The sequence below is a fragment of the Letharia columbiana genome (genome assembly GCF_014066305.1).
Source record: "Letharia columbiana isolate WasteWater2 chromosome Unknown Sc0000008_s0, whole genome shotgun sequence".
Taxonomy (NCBI): domain Eukaryota; kingdom Fungi; phylum Ascomycota; class Lecanoromycetes; order Lecanorales; family Parmeliaceae; genus Letharia; species Letharia columbiana.
Genome location: NW_023501044.1, coordinates 634,838 through 656,892, shown reverse-complemented (window position 1 = coordinate 656,892; position 22,055 = coordinate 634,838). Strand labels below are relative to the sequence as shown.

Genomic DNA, 22,055 nt, shown 5'->3' with positions numbered 1-22,055 from the left:
AAAACTTGGAGATCATGCTCCACGCCGTTGTCGAGAACACTTCCTTCGGCGGGGGCAGTGATGCTTACCAAGGCAAATGCGGCTTCGAGGCCTTCACGCATCACCGTCCTGCCGTACCTGTGCCCGGCTGGTTCGAATGCCTGTGTAGCTTTCGGTATCCACCCTATCATAAGAAGCATATGTCGAAAGTCGATGTTAAAAATCCTAGTCTTACGAGGGGAGAGACCTTGGAGGACCAGAAAGTGGGTATTTCGACATCGACTACGGCGTCGAAGCTACTGGCGACTTCTGCAAAGTGGGCTACCGTCACGGTGAATTTTGCTATGGTGAATGCAAGGATTGAGATGCTGAGGTCTGCGATAGGTGGGCTGCCCAACGGCTCAACAGTCAGGGGGCAGCTTTCGAATAAGCGGTGTTCGTGGGAATGTTAATGAACAGGAGCAAAGAGGAGCGGACGATAGTCCATTGAGTGTTTAGGCTCTAGATCACGTACAACTTATCAACACCGCGGCTTGCATCCGCTACTTGTTCGAGAAGCAGACGGCACCAGTGCATGAAATTGCCAATTTCAGGCAGCGTGATCGCGACAGATCGAGCTTGCGCCTGGGCTTCGTTGCAAAAGAGTGTCCATGCGAAAGTCGTTGTCATTCAATCCGCGTATCTCTCTATACCAAGTCTATATAGCTTCCGCAACTCCCAATAGCAAATCTCCAATGTCCCATGGGCTAGCAATATCAAGCAGCGACCTCTCAATCGTAAACTGGACGTCAATCACACACAGACCACTACAATTCTTTCTTCAAGAAATGCTCCGGTTTGTGGCTCGTCTCAAAGTCAATGTGCACATATGCCCTCTCAACATGCGGCAAACTTTCCAGCTTCATCTGTAGCGCTTCAGCCACGTCGTGCGTAGTGCGCAAGGTCTCCGAGGAGTCCATGACAATATCGACTTCCACTATGATCCGCGGACCGGAGTGGTAGGCCCGAACGGTGTCAATGGCAACGATGGCGGGAGAATGCGTCATGGAGATGTAGGTGATCCATTGCTGCATTTGCGTGTCTGCTGTTACACCGATGAGGAGCTGAAACTCTGAGTAGGCGGTAGAGAGCCAGAGGTATGAGATCAAGCAAGAAAGCATGATAGCGCCCATCGGATCGATCCACCACTTCAATTTACTGCCACCGACGGAAGTGAGGAGACCAAAGCCGTTAATGAAAAGGTCATTGCGGTGATCTTCCCAGAGAATACGGATCTGAGAATAGACGTTACGCAGGGTCCAGCAGTAGCAAAACAGCGCGAGCTTTGTAACACCTGCGATGGCCACCGCTATTACAGAGGGTAGATGTAGGGGTTTCGTCTTTTCTGAAGTGCCTTGTTTCAGCTCCATGAGGGATAGAACAATGATGATCCAGGAGACGGCGGTCATAAGGAAGCAGAACACGATGTTTCCCGCGGTTTCGATACGAGCTTTGCCCGAGGGGAATCTTCGAGGGTCGACTCTTTTGACGGCGCGATTGCAGACGATGAGGGTGATGTTGGACATAGGATCGAAAATGGCGTCGGCCATGGTGGTGAACAAGGAGAGCGAACTGCCAGCAGAAATGGCGGCATAGGTCTGCAGGACAGCGAGGAGGAGGTTAGCGACGAAAGAGCCTCGCACAGCGATCTGGTACTTGAGATGGTTTTCCCCTTGGAAGATTTTAGCCAGCCTTATGTGCTCGTCGACGGGCTTGAGCCATTTCTGGATATTTTCGTTCTGATTCTCATAGAAGTCCTGAAGTTTCTTAGCCTTGTGCGCCTCTTTGTTCAGAGTGATAGGACCGTAGCCATCTCTTTTCCGAGAGGTATTTGCACGTATTGCCTCGATCTCGCTGTCGGTTTTGAGCTTCGTAGAGAGCTGGTAGGGGTCATTGTCATGGGAGTAATCCGGAGGCTGGTTCTCTTCATCCGACGAGGAATTAGTGGGATGGCGAGGTATGGGGTCGTTGTCGTTGGAGCTGGGCTTGGCAGATTCGAAGGCAGTACTTGTGGCTCGTTGAGCGGTAGTGACTGCTGGGGTTTTACTCGTTGGGGCTGTTGGAGTGTCGGATCTTGGAGGCTGGCTATGGGCTGGATTGGGATACATTGGTATAGTATTGGGGAGGTCGGCCATAGCGATGGGCGGTGGTGTGGACCAGTCGCTACTTGAGCGATAAGTTGCATGAAAGATGATGGAGTGTCAGCATGATTCCGTAATGATAATGATAATGATGATGCTAATGCTTTTTGTGACAATATGAGGACCACTCTACTTCTTGCTTTATTTTATGGTGCTTATAAGATAAGTTGTTGTGTGCCTTGCTTTCATGGTCGAATGCTGATGATTGCCTGTGCTTGTGCTTGTCTTGTGGGCTCTTGTGGGCTCACAGCCTTGCTGGCCCTCGGAGCGAATCAAAGCTATCTTCGGCTCGGCCCGCCCGGATCGGAAGGTCCGAGAGACTGAGGGCAATTGTCTTTTGCCGAATCATCTTTCCGTCATCCCGACCCCGCCGCCAATTTCTTCAATTGGCTGTCTCACAAACATAATAAGTCCTCATATTCTATAAATAATGCATCCTTTAAGAGGTCAGGTTAGAGCCCGGTTGTCATTAAGAAGAAGAAAAGAAGTCCGTGAGCTCCTCCCTGCGAATCTCTCCCAAAACATCAAACATATTTACAAAGACCCAAAGGAGCCGCTCAACTTCAAGAATGGATCCCTCAAAAGCCAAGGTACCTCCAATGAAGGACTTGACCATCGATAACATCACCGAGAACACTATCCGCATCAATTCCCAAAGTTCAGATCCTCGTCTCACCTACGTCCTCGAGCGGCTGGTCACACACCTTCACGACTTCGCGAGGGAAACAAGACTGAGTACGAAAGAATGGATGGCTGCATTGGAATTCCTGACTGCTGTGGGTCAAATTTCCAGCGACGTCCGACAGGTAGGCTCCATATATCTCCAAGGGCGTTGTCTTAGCAAGCTTTCCGAAGAAGTGGCAGTCATAGGTGGTGGCCAGCGCCATATATTACACGATAGATGGTGGCAAGCCGAAGTGACTGGCCATCAATGGGTAGAAGCAGTTTGAGCAGGCTTCATTGTGGAAAACCAACCCCGTCATTCGTATTCTCATGGACTTTTACCATGGCAACCGCGACCTTTTCTGGCAGTGTGCTTGCTTATTTACAACACACGCCACTTTCACGCTGACCATATATCTTCCAGGAGTTCATACTTCTCTCTGATATCCTTGGCCTTTCTCTGCTCGTTGATAGCATAGACCACCCCAAGCCGGCCCGTTCCACCGAAGGATCTGTTCTTGGCCCCTTCCACTCACACGAAGCGGAGGATATGGCGCATGGCGACGCAATGTCCCATGATGCCCAAGGCGAGTCTTGCTTAGTCCTTTGCACTATCAAGGACTCGCACGGCAAGCCTGTCCCCGATGTGAAGATTGATATCTGGGAAACGGACTCTTCAGGGCACTACGACGTCCAATACGCGGACCGAGAAGGTCCAGACGGGAGATGCGTCATGAAAAGTGATCAGGATGGCAACTTCTGGTTCAAGGCCATCAAGCCAGTTTCCTACCCAATTCCTCACGATGGCCCAGTGGGAAAGCTCCTCGAGAAGCTGCAACGCCATCCGTTCAGACCAGCGCACATGCATTTCATGTTCGAGAGACCGGGATACGACCACTTGATCACAGCGTTGTACACACGCGGTGACCCTTACGAGACGTCAGATGCTGTATTTGGAGTCAAGGAATCACTCCTTGTTGAATTCCATCCTGCTGACAAGATGATTGCCAAAGAGTATGACGTGGAAATTGGATCTGCAGTATTGGAGCATGACTTTGTGCTCGTATCGGATATTGAGGCTTCAGACCTACGAGATGAGCGAAGTAAGAAAGCGTTGGCCGATCTGGGAAGAAAGGTGAAGCTGGTTCATGGTTTGCCCGTGCCAGATGTTGACTGAATCATGTTTCTCTTTCTATGTAATGATACTTCAGTAGGGAAAAAACTGTCACCAAACGACCTACCAGTAGCCCGAAGTTGAAGAGCCCGTAAGCCTGCAGCGCAATGCACGCAAGCATTTCTCTCTGCAATCCAGGAGGTAAGTCCTAGTACAGTACGAAACCTCCGTTGAAGAGGCGATCTCAGGCTGTCCCTGATGCTTCATGTCCGGCACAAAGGGAAGAAGTCGCTGTATCGTCCTCATGTGAAACACAAGCCATGGTCAAAAATGCCAAGACAATTTCACAGATTCATTGTTCCAATGATGACCGACTGAGATGCGTGGATGGTACCAGAGCGTTGTAAAGTCGAGATGGTCAGAGGCGAGATATGGTGTTGGCTAACAGGATGGGCAATTACAGTTTGACCTTTCTTCTCTTTTCGAAACAGCCTCCGCCAGCAGATTCAGGCCATGAGGCCGTGAGGCCACTTGGACGAGCGCCGCTTGCAGTTTTACAATTCACTCCAACAGACAAATCTACAGGACATGATTCGAATTCCACACCCGCCGAGCCGCATATTCGTACTTGACCTCTTTGATTTTGTCGAGCCTGCTGCCTATGTGCATGGAAGAGTTGATGATGATCCTTGATGCAGCCAAGGCGAAGGAAGGCGAAGGACGGCGTTTAGAATGTGCTGATAATAAATTGATTGGCTACCGGTCGACGGTCAGCAAAAAGACTCGTAAAAAAAAAAAAGTCTGACCCGTTTGATGATCATCCGAGAGAGCAGTCTAAAGGACAGTCTACCTAACCGCCCGGGTCGATCTTTGCATTAGCGGTGCATCCATGACCAATCACACCTCGGAAAGACTTGCAAAAATATATTGAAGACGAGCAGATTTGAAGGTGTAAGTATAGAATGTTCTATATGGCCATCTGATTGTTTTATGCGTGGAGTGGGGGAAAGAGAAAGATGTTGGAGAAAGTGGGAGTATACTTTATGAGTAGGATGGAATGCTTTAAGTAAGGTAGTTCTAGCCGCCAGGGCCAAGCCAAAAATAAAGAACCCAAAAACCTTAATTCACGTCAATCATCCAATCGGCAGTTTGCTCCCTCCACAAGCTCAAGTACCTAAGTAAAGTACGCTCGTCTCTACTTACCTGATACACTCAGACTCTACTATACTTTACTTTAGTACTTACAGCCGCCGGCCATGCTGATGTGATATTTGACTTTTGACTAATGTAGCCGGCCGTGGGTTACCGCTGGCTCTGTTTTTAGCTGTCCACTCGACGCCTCGTTCAGAATCTTGATTCTTGGCTCGATTCTTGGCTTCTATCTCGCTCCTGCTACTTACCTTAAATACCTTACCTTAAGGTAGTCCTACTTTCAAAGACCAGTTGCGTCGCTTGTCGCTGGACAAAAATAGAAACATCTCGCAGCATAAATAACATACATAATACACATAACATTCATCATGGCCTCCAATGTCCTCTCACCATATCTCTCTCTCCCCGAGTCACTCTTGCCTCCGCATCGAGACCTTTCACATCTTTACAATCCATCTACTACTCTACTAAATCCCCCACCTGGCAGTGTCCAAGGCATCTTAGACTTCTCCCTTCTCTAAACCTCTCCTACTCTCTACACAATGTACTCACAACTGCTCCTCCTCTCCTCACTAGCCTGCTTAGCATCAGCAGCGGCAATAGGGCCGTGGCATCACGAGCCATGGGCACAACCCTATCGAGATTATGTCGGAGGCATTAAACGCGTCCTGGCAGCGACCTCCACATTCACATGCGTTACTCCAGCCAATTCAGCCATGCCTTCATCCACGCTGCCCCCGCCTTCTCAAGGTCTTACTGTCTATCATGTTGCACTCGGACGTGGATTACAAGTAAGCGTTCGGGAAATATCTTCTTCCCCTATTGCTTCCTTTACTAATGCGCCTAGAACTACACTTGCCCTCTCGACGCTGGCTCTTCGGACGTCCCAATTGCCCTTGGCGCCGTTGCTAATCTCTACAACACCACCTGCATGGCCAGCGTCCCCATACCTGGCGGGAATCCCCCTACGTTCTCAATAACGCCCCTGCAGTCGCCGTGGCGAACTCCAACCCCAATGCAAGCGACAGCAAGCCCATACATCCCCTCGGATCCAGCTCGGTGATTTCCGGCCACCATTACTTCACCGACAGCACTACACCAACCTTTAACCTCGTCTGGGACACCACAAATTACGGCATCTTCTTCTCGAAAAAGACCTCCAACGTTACAGCGCCAGCTACTGCCGCCATCGGACCGGATGGAAGCAAAGCCGTTCCCTGGCTAAAGTTGGAAGTGGAGAGCCCAGTCGCTCCACTGACGATTGAGCAAAAGGACCTGGTGCCCAGCGTGAAGGAGATCTATAGGGTCAATACTGCAGGGGGTGCTGCGCCAGCGACGTGTGCAGGGATGCCCACGGCCTTCTCGAGGCAGTATGCCGCGGAATATTGGTTTTTTGCATGATGTGTACATGAGACGAAGCCTCCTTCTCAGTTCTCTTTTTCCATTTCGGTTCCCGGCTATGACTAGGATGGCGTTCTCCCGAGATATCATGGCGTTCTGGCGTAGCACAAACGTGCATGGAGGCTACACAGCTATCATATAAATGGATACAGCCACCTCTCGATCAAATAAAATGATCAATCTTCTAATGTTCCAAACACGCCGACTGACCAATACAGTACATCATTAAATCATAAGAACGTACGAATATTAGACAGCTGAGCTCGAGAATACGCGAAAGTTCAACGAACCGTTCCCATGGTCTATCTACAAGTCGAGCTTAGATCAAAGAAAAACACTTTATGGACCCACGAAAAGCAAACCATAGGTCCTCAGACCCTGCTACGTGAATCCCACAGCCCATCGCCGTGTGCGAGGACGCAGTCGTATCTGAAAGGCTCGTCGCTCCTGCTGCAGGAGTAATGCCGCCGCTGCTGCTGCTTGTTTCCAGTGGTGACGATCCTCGAAGGACTCCGTCCGACTGTCTTGACGCGTTGGAGCCTTGAAGCGGACCCGGACGGTGCCACTCGGATCACTCTGGCCTGCCGAATATTCCACCGATGGAGGACCATGTCTCGAAGTGCCTACTTGTAGCAGTCCGAGACGTGAGATTGGCGGATTTGCATAACGTGGAGGACATGAGACGTGCCCCGCGTGTCGTGACTGCTGCAAGTTGGAGATGAGTTGCCTTGACCGCAAGCCTTGGTTGGGGAGCTCCCGTTCTCCGCGGCTTTAGGATCAGATCGCGCGGCGACGGGAGAGTGTCAATCGCGAAATAGATGCTGGACTGGTCGGTGCGGTTGCGAAAGAAGCTTCTCGCGCTGGTAGATATGCTGCTGGAGTTGCGGATGGCCGGGCAAGGGATGCTTCTGCTGCTGGGTGGGAAATAGGCAGATGGGTAGATCGTTCTGCGGAATTGCGAGGTTCTGTCACTGTTGAAGTATGTTATCGCTTTGCGGAGCCATGTTTGGGAAGCGCAAGGTATGAGTTGCTTGGAGCTAGTGCCAGCCGGTTTGGTGGTGGCGATTCCGCTGGCATTGATGGTTGTGTTTGTGGACGAGGAAGGGGCGGCTCCTGCTCCTGCAGATGTTCGATCGCCACTTTTGCAGAGTCTTCTGGAAATAAAGCTAGGGCTGGAGGACTGGGCTGTTGTGCTTGCGCAGAAAAGTCTGAAACAACAGATCGATAAGCGTCCCATTTAGGCATAATAAGAAACACCAAAGGGATGACTCACCTGCGGAGCTCAAAGCCAGTAGAGTCGAAAGCAAAGCAAACAGAAACCAGAGAAGCTGCGCAAACTTTACCAAAGGCAGGATTCGCCCCGTAACAAGCATCGCTGCAGGGGCCATATAGAGCTGCTGGGACAGTCAAGAGCTTTCTGTCGCGGAACTATACGTAAACTATACGTACGTAGAACAGGCGACGTCGCTAGATTTTGCTGAGCTGAAGTCCACGAGAATCGCAGTTGACAGGCACAAGACACAAAAAGCCGGTTATAAGAGACTTATGGATGAATGCATAAAGGTACATTTTACATACACTGAATAACACAGTATCAACTCTAGGCCAAAAATGCGATCTCTGAGCGCACCGTACTCCCTTTCTGTGGTGAAACTCCGTCGTCTTCTAGATGCATCAATGGCCAATCCTGAACGATGCAAGATCAAAGGTATGATTTCGAGCTTTGGGAGGCTGGATGAGGCTGTTGGCGTTTCAAAGACATCTGGCCAAACCATTCGCTCGTTACTCGTGAGCGCTGGGCTACTAGTCGCCAATGTTACACAACACAGCGAAAGCTTGCTCGACGCAAAATACTTGCTCTGCTCCAAAGCAGGTGTGCTGCCGGGTATATACCCATCAGGGGACCGGTGGATGTTGGAAGGCCCAGACAGGCGGACATAACCCCAGTGCAACGGTGCCACACACGATGCCTTTCTCCTTATTTTCTTCCTTACGTTTTCACGTTCCTGCGCCAGCTTCAAATCCCTCTTGAAGCCAACCGCCGTGCTGCGCGTCCGCTCCAGGATTGCCACCTGCAGCCGCGATCACGTCGACCGCCGCGCTAAGGTTGCTTGCGTGGTTGGAAACATCGAAAGAATGCATCCAGTAAAGCATCACGAATATCAAGATATGTAATGAGAAGCAGTAGAACGCAAACAGGTTTCGGCTTGTTCTGTTGGCGAGAATCATGCGAGTGACGGAAAAGACCACGCGTTCGGGAAGGCTCATCCGTTTGTAGGCCCTTGTAGACTCGCGTCCACGGAAAGCGGCGAAAGGAGAAAGGTTAGCTTCGTACGTCGAGCGGTAGCGGTCTAAAGAGAGGCCTGAAGGTGTCTCTGCAGACACTGATATTGCTGTGGATTGTGGAGGCTGCGCGTATGCCGAAGCTGATGAGGCTGGCACACCTCGACTGTAGGTGGAAACGTAGCGAGATTTCTCGTAGAGGTTGAGATTGTCCTTTTGCAGGGATGCAATTTCCTGCCGAAGGGAGGAGACCGTGTTGTATTGTCTTGAGAGCTCTTCTTCTAACTGCGTGTTCTTCTGCTTGAACCGGTCACGCTGAGCTTGAATCATAGGCATGATTCCGGAGCCCCCACCCACAGGCTCACCCGCTCGGATGGCATCCAAGGTGTTGCGAGAGGTGCTTTGTGGATCGAAGCCAGATATGATCGAAGATGTTGGAGATACCCTACCTTTGCGGCTCGGGAAAGAGTTGGCATTGTACGATGAAGACGGATAGCGAGAGGTATAGGTCCCGGCGACAGACATAGCCGACGAAGGGAAGGCATTGGATGCCTCTTGTTGTACTTTGACCAGGTCCGTTTCCAGAGTCGCGTTCAGATTCTGTGCATGTTCTAGATCTGAGTTCGTGTTTGACATGGTCTCCTGCATCCATTCCAGCTGCTTTTGCAGATCTTGATGCGAAACTCTCAGCACTGCCATTTCGTTGCTTAGCTTTTTATTTCTTGCAAGCAGCAGCTGTTCAAGCGAGTCCTTTTTGTCTCCTGAGACCACGCCGTTGACAGGACTCAGATCGCTATTGCCCTCACCATCGCCAACCGGGCTGGCGTCGTCCTCGTCGAGAGTAGAGAACTCGATTGACTGTCGCAGATCAGCAAGCTACATGCGACAATCAGAATAGACTATACCTTGAAAATCTCCAGCTCCTGTTTGATTTCATCGTAGTCACGCCATGATTGTACACGCTCACGCAGCCCTTCTCTATCACGCTCTAGCATCTGAGCGTTCTTCTCCAGTGTACGGATGCGAGTTTCCCGTTTCCTGGTCTCTGAATCCTTTTCTAGCCTGATTTTGTCCAATTTTCTCAACAGCGCGGAGTTTTCGGACCTTAGACGTGCATTGTTGGGGTCGTCATCTACAGCGGACTTTCGCTGGGCACTCGAGGAGGCTTCTGCAAGCTCCACCCTCAACTGCTCGTTCCTTGCCTCAACTTCAGCCAAGCGTTGGCTAGTTCTGTCGAGATCTGAGCTCACAATCTCTAATTCAGCAGCGCTGGCAGAGCTGTGATGGGCTTCATTCTCGCCGTCTCCATCTTGGCCCAAGCGCTGTGAAACTTCGTAGCTAGCTTTCAGCTCGTTCATGAGACGTTCTTGGCTTTCAATCTTCTCTTCCATACTTCGTTCCTTGGCTTTCCAATTGTCTTTCTTCTCTTCGACTACAGCCTTCCATGAGGTTTCCACCTCCTTGATCTTAGAATCTCGTGATTCTTCTAGCGCCTTCCTAGCTGCACGTTCTTCCTCTACTTGGCGGTCCAAGTTGTCTAACTGCTGCGTAAGATTGCTGATACTGTTCTGGAGGTGTCCATTCTCAGACGTAAGCTTGGGAAGCGTATCCTCAGACAGCAAAAGCGCATCAACAGATGCTTCAAGCAATGGGTACGGATCTGGGGCTTCGGAGACAGAAGAGTAAATTTGCAGGAAGGCCGAAGATGTAGTCTTTCCATGACTTGTGAGGAGGTCAATAAAGGTCTGGTAGGCTGTTCACTTTCAGCTGGGAACGATGGTGGGCTTTCATGTAGTGTTAGTACCTTTCAAGAGACCCTTGAACTCCCCCAGCTTGGCAGCGTCGTCCAGCTTCCTGAAATCCTTCGTCTTCTGCGCCAGATCCTTGCGTGACAACAATGCATCTCGTTGATGTGTAACAATATCGGTGGCTGTAGAATCGAGCTCTGGGACGAGCTTGGTCAGGTTAATATCTACAAGGAGCTATCAGCTAGGGCATGTCATGTAGCATTTTTGGCAACCCCTACTTCTCCAGGCCGAGATGGCACTCTGGAACTTGTTGTCTTCATGCGAAGACGGGGAATCGCCATTGCTCAATAAGGTGGTGGAAGCGTTCTGGGTAGCGTTCGAGTTATCCCCAGGACCGTCTCGATCACTCTCGTAGGGAGATGCAGTGTCCCCTCCCCCAGTGACATCCATGTTGCATTTGGTGTCTGTTATTGGTTTGGTCCGGCTGAGGCATTTGATTCATAGTCCACTGAATCTATCACCCAATCCTCAATACCTTGGATTGGCTTACTTGTAGGAGTGAAGGACAGCTTGGAGATTACGGCTCGGGACGAGTCAAACGCCAAGGCTGAGACGGTCTTCTCCAAAAATCACTGGATCGCGATCTTCCTTCACTCATAATAGTATCTACGATGGGATGAGCTCACTATAACAAGGCTGATGAGGCCTTGAGGTCTCTATAAGAAGTTATGTCCGAGGAGGAGCAGAGTGGGCTCTTCCATGGGCCTGGCAATGACGGAAGGGTTTCTACCGGCTCATACGTCCTCAGGCCTCTGGTGCAGGATATTCCGCTTTCGACTGAGGAAAATACAGCCCAGGCTCGTATCACTTGTGTGGAGCTTTGTGATGAAAACCTTTATATTGGCACTTCTCAGGCAGAAATACTACATTTTGTCTCCATTCCCGCAGATCCAGCAGACTCTTCTGGTTCGCAGTATATTTTTGCCTCGAGACTGCAGCCAGCGTACGGTCCTCAAAGCTCTGGTCCCGATCAGGTTCTGCCTGGTGTGCAACAGATTTTAGTTCTACCAAAAGTACAAAAGGCATGCGTTCTTTGCAATGGTACTTTAAGTTTCTACAGTTTACCTGAACTGAGTCCTGCCTTCGACAATAACACGGTAGCTAATTGCACATGGGTGGGAGGTGTGGATCTCAGCAACAAGTCGGTTGCAGAGGAGAATGGGGTGGTCGTGATGATATGTGTCAAAAACAAAGTCAGGCTTATGCGGATACGTGATGAAGCTCGGCGAGTTCGGGACATCGAGTTTCCAGGCTGTCTCATATCTACTCGCCGAGGCAATTTTGCTTGTGTGGCAGACACTCACTCATATGCCTTGCTTGATGTCGAGAATCAGCAAAAGATCACATTGTTTCCTATATCATCGCTAGATGAAAATACCGCAGGTGGAAGAGTTGAAAGTATATCAACTACGCCAGATTCTACGGCTGTACGAATCTCTAATTCATCACGCCCGATATTGAGCGAAGGCGCGTCGGATGGTAAAGGTCATGGGAGGAATACAAGCCTCGGTGCCTTTGTTGGAGGCCTAGGAAGACGTCAAGCTAGTCCTCAATCTACAAATCGAGATAGATCAGGCCTTGCAACTCCGGAGCTAACCACGCGGGATAGCTCTCCAACATCATCTTCAACTCGTAACAGGTCCACTTCAAAGCCAGAGAATTATACTCCACTGAGGTCAATACCTGATAAGCCCCTTCCAATACCACCCGAACGACCCGAACGATCAGATTCGCTCAGGGGACTCTCACCTGCTCGATTACGTCCTTCTGCAGTATTACTGCCTCACATATGTTCACCGACGCCTACTGAATTCCTACTGACCACCGGCACAAATGAAAACGAAGCAGGTGTGGGAATCTTTGTAAATCTTGATGGAGATGTCGTGAGAGGAACGCTGCAATTCACTCGATATCCTCAAGCCTTAGTCCTAGATGGAAGCGGAATCGAAACCGAGACTGCTGGTAGAGACGAGGATCGCGAAGGTTTTGTGCTTGCTACCATGACTATACCTGGCGACGATAGTGATCGCAACGTCATTGAGATTCAGAGATGGGATGTGGACGATGGCGGAAACAAGGACTTGATTGACATTCCTGACGCTTCATTGACGGCAAATGGCCAGAATCTGGGCACCTGGCCCTCCTCAAAAAAAATTGGACTTCGGACAATCAACACTCCAGTCACTGTTCCATTTCCAGAGATCGGTGAATTATTGCGTGGCAAACGCCTATCTCCTTCAAAAATGAATTCAGCTGCGAACGGCCCACAGAAGGTAGGCTCTGAAAGTCTCCCAGAAGCCTTGGAGATGAGCAGAAACAAGGAAGAGGTTGAATTCGGTCGTCGCCTTGGAGGTCGAATAGGCCGTATTACTCTATGGTCAGGTTCTTCCGTTTGGTGGGTCGTTAAAAACCCACTTGCAACCAGGCTCAATGCTGCCATTGACGAAGTCTTGGAATGTAAATCGCAAGAGGACTCTTGCCATGAAATTGAGCGTAGCCGAATCATCCAGATAGTCAACAGTATCCGGGGACAAGAAGCTATATCAGAGACGGAATTTCTCAGTTTGGAGTATATCCGCCAGAAAGCCAGCTTGGTACTGTTCGCTGATTTAATTGCGCGTCCACTTCCAATGTCTAACGTACAAACAGCTGACTCAAGAATCACCGAAGGAGTGCTTATGGAGGGAAGTGTGGATCCGCGAGTCATACTGATGCTAATACCCGCTCTCCGTGAAGAAATCGTTGAGGGGCAAAAGGGTATCTGGATACATGCTGGATTGATCTCGGTCGTTGAACGCTTCAATTCAGCATTGCGCAAGACCTTTGAGGAATTGGCGACACCCGATTTGCTGAATCTCATCAAACGTTACCTCGGTGCATGGCGACAACGCAAGGGCTTCGGAAGCATTGCTGACGAAGTTGAAATATTCCTGACGGTCGATGCAGCTCTTCTTCGTGTGCTGCTTGAGCAAGATCAAAAAGATCCCTCAAGGATATCGAGGCCTTCACCGACGAGAATTGAGCTCTATGCATTTGTTGATTCCGGTGTAGATTGCTTTAACCATGCAATCACCCTGTTGGAGCAGTACAAGCGTCTGTTTGTCCTGAGCAGGCTGTACCAGAGCCGGAGAATGGCCAGAAAGGTATTGGAAACTTGGAGAAGGATACTTGAAGGCGAACGCGACGAGGGTGGGGGCCTCGCCGATGGTGAAAATGAAGTCCGCAGATATCTGGTGATTATCAAAGACACAGGTCTGGTTGACGAGTATGGCACCTGGCTTGCTAGACGCAATCCCGATCTCGGAGTCCAGGTGTTCACCAACGATAGCAGCAGAGTCAAGTGGGAACCTCAACAAGTCGTCATGCTACTGCGAAGGAAGGCTCCTGACGCCGTCAAAGTCTACCTAGAGCACCTGGTCTTTGGTAAAAAGAACGTGAAATACGCGAACGATCTCATCTCATACTACCTTGACAATGTGCTTCAGGTTTTGGGATCATCTGATGAAGCTCGAGGTGTCCTTTCGCAATCTTACGAGTCTTACAGAGCACTTCGCCCTCCAAAGCCGACCTATCGACAATTCATTACTGAAAACGCAGTCCCTATGTCATGGTGGCATGATCGTTTGCGTCTGCTTGAGCTCATCGGCGGGAGTCATGGATCAGACTTCTCCTACGATGTCGGCAATATACTATCGCGCATTGAGCCATTTGAGCAAGATTTGGTGCCTGAGTCTATCATTCTCGACGGCCGTCAAGGTCGGCATAAGCAAGCCCTGCGTCTACTCACCCACGGGCTTGGAGATTATCATACTGCTGTCAATTACTGCCTGCTAGGTGGAGCAAGTATATTCCATCCAAAATCAGGGTCCGCTGCGATTGCTGCGCCATCTCAAGACGAGCAAGCCATTTTGTTCGGGTACCTTCTTACGGAGTTTCTTCGCATTCAAGACGTCAGCGACAGGTTGGAACGAACGAGTGAGCTCCTAGAGCGCTTTGGACCTTGGTACGATGTACGGGACGTCCTAGAACTTATCCCAGAATCTTGGTCCGTCGAATTGGTGTCAGGCTTTCTGGTCAGCTCCTTTCGGCGGCTCGTTCATGAGAGAAGACAAGCTACTGTTATGAAGGCTCTGAGCGGTGCAGAAAATCTCCAGATCGCAGCGGGATTTGTTGAGAAGTGTAGTGAGCTTGGACCGCAGGTTGAGAAGGTCCCTTGAACACGCAGTACAGAAGCATATACACCGAATATGCTCTCAGAAAAGGCGAAGGACTATGGCAGGAAGTGATAGCCCATCGCTTCATACATCCAAAATGGCCTTCATTATTCGTATTCAAGGTCAGACCACGTCCGCGAGCAGAGCCGTTGCAGAGACCAATTGCATGCATACTAGCGCCAAGAGAAGCTCTTCTTTGCTTCAGATGAGGGGGAGCGATTGTCAGTGAAAGCGCGGAAAGAATCCGAAGAACGGAGCCAAAGGGTATTTGAACTGTAGAGATTCTGTGCCTCCTTGGCCCATCCTGCTCTCATCTGAGGATAATGAAGGTGATAGAAGGGTTTTGAATTCGCCTGGAAGGCTGGGGGCATCCCTCCTTCTCGATGGTGTGTATCTACAAGAAAAAGAATAGGAAGATATTGTACAGACAGCTTTCCAGAGTTTGATGCCCCACCGTAAGACACACAAGCGCCGAGCTTTTCCTGGTCCTGCTCAAGTCCGTTTAACCCCTCAAATGTGTATTCGTGTAATCGTCACCCTCTTCTATAATGACGCGAAAGTAAGGCTGGACGTTTCATAATGGACGATTTTCCGGGCCGGATCCTCTCTATCACCCCGTAGCCTCCAAAGCTGCAGTCAGTGGCAGGACCCTACACTCACCCAATCCCTTGCCATCATCCCATTTCCTGAACGCTCGCCTCATGCCTTCTGGTATATCTTCCACCTCTTTCACATTCGGAGATCCACCCCTCGAGCAAATGACAACAGAGCTTACCGGTACGAACGGCCTATCTTCCGCCGAAGCAGCAAGAATGCTGTATTCTTGGGCAAAGACTAAAGCCGCGCGAAACGCTGCGGATTCTGTGGATTTATGCTGGGGTGCTGGTGCGAGGGAGCGGATGCTTAGGATGCTTAATCAAGCCCAATTAGCGAAGGCTTCTTTCCAGGTTTGGAAGAGGAGTAGAAGAAGCTTACACAAAGATCTCGAAGAAAATATCAAGCACAAAAACTCCATCATCCACGATATCCAATTGCGCAAAGGGTATGATCTCCCGGATCTGCGCCGTTATGGCGACATTCGTGTCTGCAGGCGCACTACCTCTCCTACCCCATTGCATGAATCCTGAGCTTGATTTTGGGCGGGGTGCCTCAACATCGATCCTATATAGCCTCGTTGTGTACTTCTCGCAAGATGGCTTTAGATGCCAATGCCCTGCGCTTGCTCCTTCGGCGGTGCTAGCACATCGCTTTCCTCCCGGAAAAGATTGCCAGAAAGCGTCAGGTTCATGACCCTCATCTATTTCCTCAATCTCGCCACCTAAACCCAAATCCATCCCTATCAGCCTTGCACAGCCTAGCTCGTCCGCGCCAGACCCACCGCCCTTCCATAGATATATTTTCCCAGAGCGAGCTGAGACGATGTATGGGAATCCTTTGCACAGGCTCCGTGGGCTAAAGTCTACTTCGTCAAACGCAATCTGTCCAACATGCTGCCGTCCACAAAGAAGATACGTGGCCGCTGTGCCGGACAAAGACTCCGGGCGACTACCCGATCCACGGCGCGTAATGACGATCCCTCCAAGTGCTTGAAAGAAGTTGGTCGTTTCCTTGCCCTGCTTGAGGATGATGAGCTTGCCATTGTTGTCTTTCGCAACCTTCTTGGCGAACAGCTGGGCATCTTCTATTGAGGAGGACGGAACACCGTCGCCACACCAGAGGTATACTTCTGTGGTACGTGTCCCAGCGAGGGCGCCGAAAACATGGGTGCAGAGGTACAAACGATCCTCGAAGAGAATGTGTTCTTGATGAGAAGGCACAGGAACAGATCTACCATTATCGGTGATCTCAAACACTTGTTTGCGGAGCGTTTTGATTTTCAGTGAGTTGTCGTTGGAGCAGCGCGAGATAAGAATTGCTTGCGTATCGATGCTTATGCTGAGTTTGGAGCTTGGATATTCGTCAAATACTTCGGCCAAGAGGGCGGATACCCCTGGGGGATGGTTTTGGGATGGTATAGTCGGTCGATTAGTGGCTGGAGATGGTAGAGCGATGGTAGCTGGAGAAGGTAGATCGGTGGACACAACCCTATTCGCAATTGAAGCGGGTTTCTTTCCTGGTAATGGGGGAGATTTGGGCGATGGGGTGGCCGGCGATGGTAGATTGCGGTCCAACGATGACTTTGGCCCATAAACGGTGGTCTCGATACCCAATCCAACAGGACCTATACCAGGGCCCTTTGATCTAGGACCCGCCTCTTCCTGACCAGCTTCTTCGTCTTTTCGGGTGGGTAATTTGACTGGCGATCTAGGTTGGAATGGCTGCATAGGCGATCGTCCCCAAACAGCTGCTGCACCTTTGACTGATGGTGTTGGTTTATCAAGCTCCTGAGGCTCGGGTTCGCGCCTTTCCTGATCCCTGACTGATCCAATAGGAACATTGATTGGCTCCTGGTTGGCTAGTCGCTTTAACGGAGTGTCAGGGGGAGGCCCAGGTGTAGCAAGGAAAGAGATAGGTATCTTCGTATCTTTCGGACTCAGATTTAGCTTTTCCTTAACGACCGCGGGAGGCTTGTTCTGCAATGCTTTCCCTGGGCCTGGCGAGACCGGGGGCGAAGTTCTGACATTGGACGACTGATTTATACTTGCCGATGGTTTCCGTGGGGAAGGGGGCAGAGAGGTCTTGCGGTTGTTGTTATTATTATGTGTAATATTGGAAAGAGGTCGCGACTCAGGTTTGTAGACGCCGGCAGGAAGGGTCTGGGATTTCGTGACGTGTATAGGTCCAAGGGGTCTGTTCGCAGCCACCAATAACTTCGACTGAGGCTCAGCTCGAGACAGCGGCGTATCTTTTGCGGCATCCTGCATCCTCGCAGTAGGTAATCGCCTTTTCGGCCCACGTGCTCTGGCTTTGGTTGCGTGCGTTAACGATGGTCCTACTGAAGCTGCCTCTTGATCATTCAGCCTCACTATGGAATCCGAATCCTGTATATCATCCGACGACTGTGCCATGTTCGGCTTGCCGCTGTTGGCCAATGGTGATGAGCCTCTTTGAAGCATACCAGCAAGCGAAGAAGTGAATCCTCCCAGGGTACCTCTGGGTGTCGAGTCTTTCTCCGCGTTTGCTGCGGCGTGAGGCGGTTTGTCTGGAAGCGCCGGTTTTGGCTTGTCTCGCAAGCGCTGTATTTTGGCCAGTGCTTCAGCTTTAGTCGGTTCGCTCGCTCCCTCCACGCCAACGTTGCTGAGAAGGCTCTCAGATCTTGTGAGCCCTTGCCTCTTGGCAATCGCCTCGGGTACGTTATGCTCCTGGAGTCTGGGAATCCCGCTTGTTATCCTTGTAGAGGCCGAGGGGACTACCATTCCCTCTTTCTTTTTCAATATGCTTTCCTTAAACTCATCCTTACGCTCGGTCCTTTTGGGGCCTCCAGTCAGAGCAAGGCCGGCTTTACCACGCAATATATTATCTTTGAGTTCGTCAGGAGCTTTGTAATTCTGCGTATGTGTTCGCTTGAGATTTCCAAACACGTTCTTGAATTCAGACTCATCCTTACTATTTGCTTCTCCAGAGGCTTGCCGCGATTTGAGGGTAGACTTGAAATCGATCTTCGGAGGCGCTTCTGGCTTTAATTTCGCCGCCGTAGGCGACTGCGTACGAGAGCCTAGCTGAGAGCTGTACTTCTTCGCTGAAGGTGAGTCTGCAGATTTCTCGTCGGCTAGTGATATATCGAATGAAAAGCCCTTTGTTCGTACCTCCTTTGGTGGCAGTGTAGGAGATGAAGAAGATTCTCGAGGACCGTCATTGTGATTTGTAGTCTTCGGCGACTCATCTTGTTGGCTGACTCTATCTGGACTACCAGTCCGGGGCCTCACTGCCACGCCTGCACTGAAGCCACTTGGGAGCCCACCTATGCCCGGTGGCTTACAGCCCGTGCCTGGCGGAGGGGAGCGTATTAGTCCACCAGTGGCTACCTCCTTGAAGTTTCCTCCCTTTGACATATCATGGCTTCCGCGCTGCTGTTTTGCTCGATTGATCTCTGCCATCCATGCCGGCTGCTGAGGTGCAGGCGATCTGGCCTTAGAAAAGTCTGGTTTGTTAATGGCATTCTCCAACCAGCTTGCTTTGGTAGGACTCCACTTCTTGCTTGGGCTTGCGGGTGGACTCATCATTGGTTCATTGTCATCCTGTTTTGACGGTGGAGGCGACTTAGTATCTATAGGTGCTGGTTTGGAGACTTCGTCCTGGAATGAGTCGGATTTAAAGTAAGACAAAGGTGTAGAAATGTTTATCCGCTCAGCCTCGATCTGTGCTTGAGTTAAAGTAGCATTACTGTGACTTGATCCAGGCCTGGACGTCGTTTCTGTGGAGTTCTCGCGACTCATACTATTCGGTCTTGATTCCTTGAGTGGACGGATTCCTCCCATTGGGTACCTTGTATCTTCATAGCCTTTGCGGCTACTTGTGATAGAGCTTCCCCTACTTAGACCCGGACCTGCCTGTGCGCTCCACCTTTTACTGACGCTATCTGAGCGCTTCAGCATTGCGCTTTGGACAAATCCTCCAAGACCTTTAGTAGGCGACGCAGGTCGGTCCAGATGCTCTGGAGAAAGACGTCCTTGGGAAGGCGACATTGCCATCGTCCGCGCGATGGACGAATTCTCAACCATAGATGAATTTGTGTTGGACGGGGGATCAAATCTCTGGCTACTCATAGTCGGTAGAGGGGATCGGATGCCTCCAGCGGATGCTAGCGATGCAGAATTTGAGGAGGTGTGGACCAGTCCGGGAATGCCACGGATTGAACCCTCTCGTGATGGCGATGCAGAGCGAACACCGTCAGGGGCCGGACTCGTGCGGTCTTCAGATGCGGCTGTGCTCTCTCCTGACTCCCCTGGCAACCGCTTACTGCCCATCATCGATGCTGTGTCTGATAGATCGTCCTGGTTCCTCCTGAATGCTGCAGATCCAAATCCTCGATCGTGCGTCTGCTTGAACCAAGTGGGGTCTTTTGACCCTAGAGATTGCGAGATCTGGCTGCTGGACATGCTATCATCATTCGTAGGGGCAGGATCTGCAGCTGCACGCGGAGAGTTTGAGGCGTTTCTTTCTGAAGCTACCATGGACAACGGGCGGCTGCTTGAGCCCGTTGATCCGCGTGATGAAGGCCGTTGCTGCCATGAGAGGGTGCCCGCGCGTGAAAGAGCCATTGCCACACTCGGAGAGGGGGTGGAGATTATTTGAGATTTTAACGGTGGCTGCGGAAGCTCTCGAGGCAAATTATCAGATCCTAGGTCGTTGACATTGGTAGGGGCGCCATTTGTCTTACGAGAAATATGGTCCGGGCCAGAGGGACCAGATAGTGGCGGTTGGAAGGATGGGGTGTTGGAGAAGTCTTCTTGGCTCGACATCTCGTTTCCAGAGCGTATGGAGCTTGGAGTACCCGCGTTGGAAGATGTGTCTTTGATGGGCGAGATTGACCTTGCGCGCTCTGTGCAATTGCATTAGCTCAACACATCTTCACCACGCTGTGATGACGGCTCAATGCTCCGCCCTAAGGCTGCAGACCTGCTCTCCTAATCTGCCTCTCCTTGCGCCCTTGTTTAATTTCCTCCTCCAGCTTTCTTGTCCGCTCTTCATCTTCTATGTCCCGCCTTCGCGAAAGGTCGCGAATGCGTAATAGGAAGTCGTTAACATCTTCCGAGCCGTCGATATTGGTGGTGATAGGCATTGTGCGATGTACGTATCGAATGCCTTCTAGCAGCGAGTGTTGATCTACCTGTATAGTACAAACACGGCGCTGGGCAAGTTTTGCTGGTCTTGGCGGTAAGGACAGCGGAGAGGCAAGTTGGAACGGCAGTCACAACAGCATTTGAGTGAAGAGAAGCCCCCATTCATATGGACTCGCCTAGTCCTCACCAAAAATTACAATCGCATTATTCAAAGCTGTCGAACGAAGCCTCTACAAGACGTGGCGTGCGGGCCTGTTTGTTGTGACCCGCAGCTGCTTAGACTTTCTTTTCCCAGTCAGCCTCCCGCCAAGAAGAGCCTATCAGCTCCAGGCGAGTTCTCGGCGTAGCAGGGGTAGCAATCCTCTGATAGCGCCGTATACCATGGCCCATGGTGGCCCTAACCTCGACATTCAATACAAGAACAGTCTGTCTTTTGCGTCCTGGACCACCCATGCCAATCCTTCCTGCAGATGATCCCCCTTGATTGCGCTGCATCGGAGGATGGTCCACTTGTGCGTCTTGATTGCATCGAGTTGCAGTCCCTGGAGATGTCAGTTGTCCTTCTGGTAGTACTCTACGGGTAGAGTACCGGTCTCTTACCTTCCCTATTTCATCATCAGTCATGCAGCCACCCACATCGGTCTTATTGGCGAAGACAAGTAGGCTTGCCCCCATGAGCCGCTACTCGCTAATCAATGTAGTTCGATCAATTGAGCGGCGAAGAAACATACCTCCTCCAGCAACAAAGATCCAAGCTCTTGCCTGCAGTCAGTGATCCGTAGCCGGTCCGTTGCATCAACCACCCAGACTAAAGCGTCTGTCTTTTCAAAATAGTTCCGCCAATAAGTGCGCAGTGTCTTCTGGCCACCTACATCCCCTAGTCCACGTGAAATCGGTCAGACGTCAGTAGCCCAAGGACGATGGGAAATGCCCGTACAAATGTTGAGCCGGTAGCTTCTCATGTAGTCAACGAATGCCGGTTCTTCGATTTGGATCTTGCCATTCACTCACCCATGGTACTCAATGGTCTTTATGATGAACCCAAGTGTTGGACTGACCGTATTCACGTCTTCATTCATCAATCGCTTGACAATTGTGGTTTTGCCGGCATTGTCCAGTCCTCTGATGTCGCATCAGCAGACCTGATTGAATACTTCACAACTTTCCACCTACAGCATCAAAATCCTCATCTCTTTATCCCTCAATCGAGCTTTGCGCAAAATTGAAAGCATTGTACCACTGATATTACTACTCCCGTGGACCCGAATTGTTGCTTAGGGCGGTTCGGAGGAAATTTAGAGATGGGAAGCGGCTCACCTTCACTTCGCTTGCTTTCCCACCAGTGTCCTGGTTGATTTGATGCTTGCTTTACTAGACCTACCCGTAGATTTTCATATTTTCCTATGACCTCGCATTTGATCATACTGCAATTGGTCTTTCGGATGAATGTTCGTCTTTGGCTATTTACGGCGCCACTCCATCCCCAGCAGCAACATTCATCCCTCAACACCTGACGTATAGCCACAAGACTCTTTCTG

At 50.6% G+C, this 22,055-nt stretch overlaps 9 protein-coding genes across 9 annotated transcripts; 4 read left to right on the top strand and 5 right to left on the bottom strand.

Moving 5' to 3' along the window:
• Nucleotides 1-785: 785 nt before the first annotated feature.
• HO173_003454 (uncharacterized protein) lies at nucleotides 786-2,153 on the bottom strand (the record flags this gene model as incomplete). Its single annotated transcript, XM_037305380.1, has 1 exon — nucleotides 786-2,153. One exon carries the CDS (start codon nucleotides 2,151-2,153, stop codon nucleotides 786-788), a length of 1,368 nt encoding a protein of 455 aa, XP_037167788.1.
• A 575-nt stretch (nucleotides 2,154-2,728) lies between these two features.
• Nucleotides 2,729-3,999, top strand: HO173_003453 (uncharacterized protein; the record flags this gene model as incomplete). The annotated part of the gene is made up of 2 exons (XM_037305379.1): nucleotides 2,729-2,965; nucleotides 3,247-3,999. 2 exons carry the CDS (start codon nucleotides 2,729-2,731, stop codon nucleotides 3,997-3,999), a joined length of 990 nt encoding a protein of 329 aa, XP_037167787.1.
• A 1,805-nt stretch (nucleotides 4,000-5,804) lies between these two features.
• HO173_003452 (uncharacterized protein) lies at nucleotides 5,805-6,151 on the top strand (the record flags this gene model as incomplete). Its single annotated transcript, XM_037305378.1, has 2 exons — nucleotides 5,805-5,879; nucleotides 5,936-6,151. 2 exons carry the CDS (start codon nucleotides 5,805-5,807, stop codon nucleotides 6,149-6,151), a joined length of 291 nt encoding a protein of 96 aa, XP_037167786.1.
• A 719-nt stretch (nucleotides 6,152-6,870) lies between these two features.
• Nucleotides 6,871-7,862, bottom strand: HO173_003451 (uncharacterized protein; the record flags this gene model as incomplete). Its single annotated transcript, XM_037305377.1, has 2 exons — nucleotides 6,871-7,112; nucleotides 7,763-7,862. The coding sequence occupies 2 exons, from the start codon at nucleotides 7,860-7,862 to the stop codon at nucleotides 6,871-6,873; spliced, it is 342 nt and encodes a 113-aa protein (XP_037167785.1).
• A 238-nt stretch (nucleotides 7,863-8,100) lies between these two features.
• HO173_003450 (uncharacterized protein) lies at nucleotides 8,101-8,430 on the top strand (the record flags this gene model as incomplete). Its single annotated transcript, XM_037305376.1, has 1 exon — nucleotides 8,101-8,430. The coding sequence occupies one exon, from the start codon at nucleotides 8,101-8,103 to the stop codon at nucleotides 8,428-8,430; it is 330 nt and encodes a 109-aa protein (XP_037167784.1).
• A 57-nt stretch (nucleotides 8,431-8,487) lies between these two features.
• HO173_003449 (uncharacterized protein) lies at nucleotides 8,488-10,970 on the bottom strand (the record flags this gene model as incomplete). The annotated part of the gene is made up of 4 exons (XM_037305375.1): nucleotides 8,488-9,630; nucleotides 9,678-10,525; nucleotides 10,577-10,744; nucleotides 10,799-10,970. The coding sequence occupies 4 exons, from the start codon at nucleotides 10,968-10,970 to the stop codon at nucleotides 8,488-8,490; spliced, it is 2,331 nt and encodes a 776-aa protein (XP_037167783.1).
• A 278-nt stretch (nucleotides 10,971-11,248) lies between these two features.
• HO173_003448 (uncharacterized protein) lies at nucleotides 11,249-14,797 on the top strand (the record flags this gene model as incomplete). Its single annotated transcript, XM_037305374.1, has 1 exon — nucleotides 11,249-14,797. The coding sequence occupies one exon, from the start codon at nucleotides 11,249-11,251 to the stop codon at nucleotides 14,795-14,797; it is 3,549 nt and encodes a 1,182-aa protein (XP_037167782.1).
• A 607-nt stretch (nucleotides 14,798-15,404) lies between these two features.
• On the bottom strand, nucleotides 15,405-20,516 carry HO173_003447 (uncharacterized protein; the record flags this gene model as incomplete). Its single annotated transcript, XM_037305373.1, has 3 exons — nucleotides 15,405-15,705; nucleotides 15,770-20,276; nucleotides 20,354-20,516. The coding sequence occupies 3 exons, from the start codon at nucleotides 20,514-20,516 to the stop codon at nucleotides 15,405-15,407; spliced, it is 4,971 nt and encodes a 1,656-aa protein (XP_037167781.1).
• A 411-nt stretch (nucleotides 20,517-20,927) lies between these two features.
• HO173_003446 (uncharacterized protein) lies at nucleotides 20,928-21,749 on the bottom strand (the record flags this gene model as incomplete). The annotated part of the gene is made up of 6 exons (XM_037305372.1): nucleotides 20,928-21,059; nucleotides 21,118-21,198; nucleotides 21,249-21,394; nucleotides 21,455-21,471; nucleotides 21,529-21,639; nucleotides 21,691-21,749. 6 exons carry the CDS (start codon nucleotides 21,747-21,749, stop codon nucleotides 20,928-20,930), a joined length of 546 nt encoding a protein of 181 aa, XP_037167780.1.
• Nucleotides 21,750-22,055: the final 306 nt, after the last annotated feature.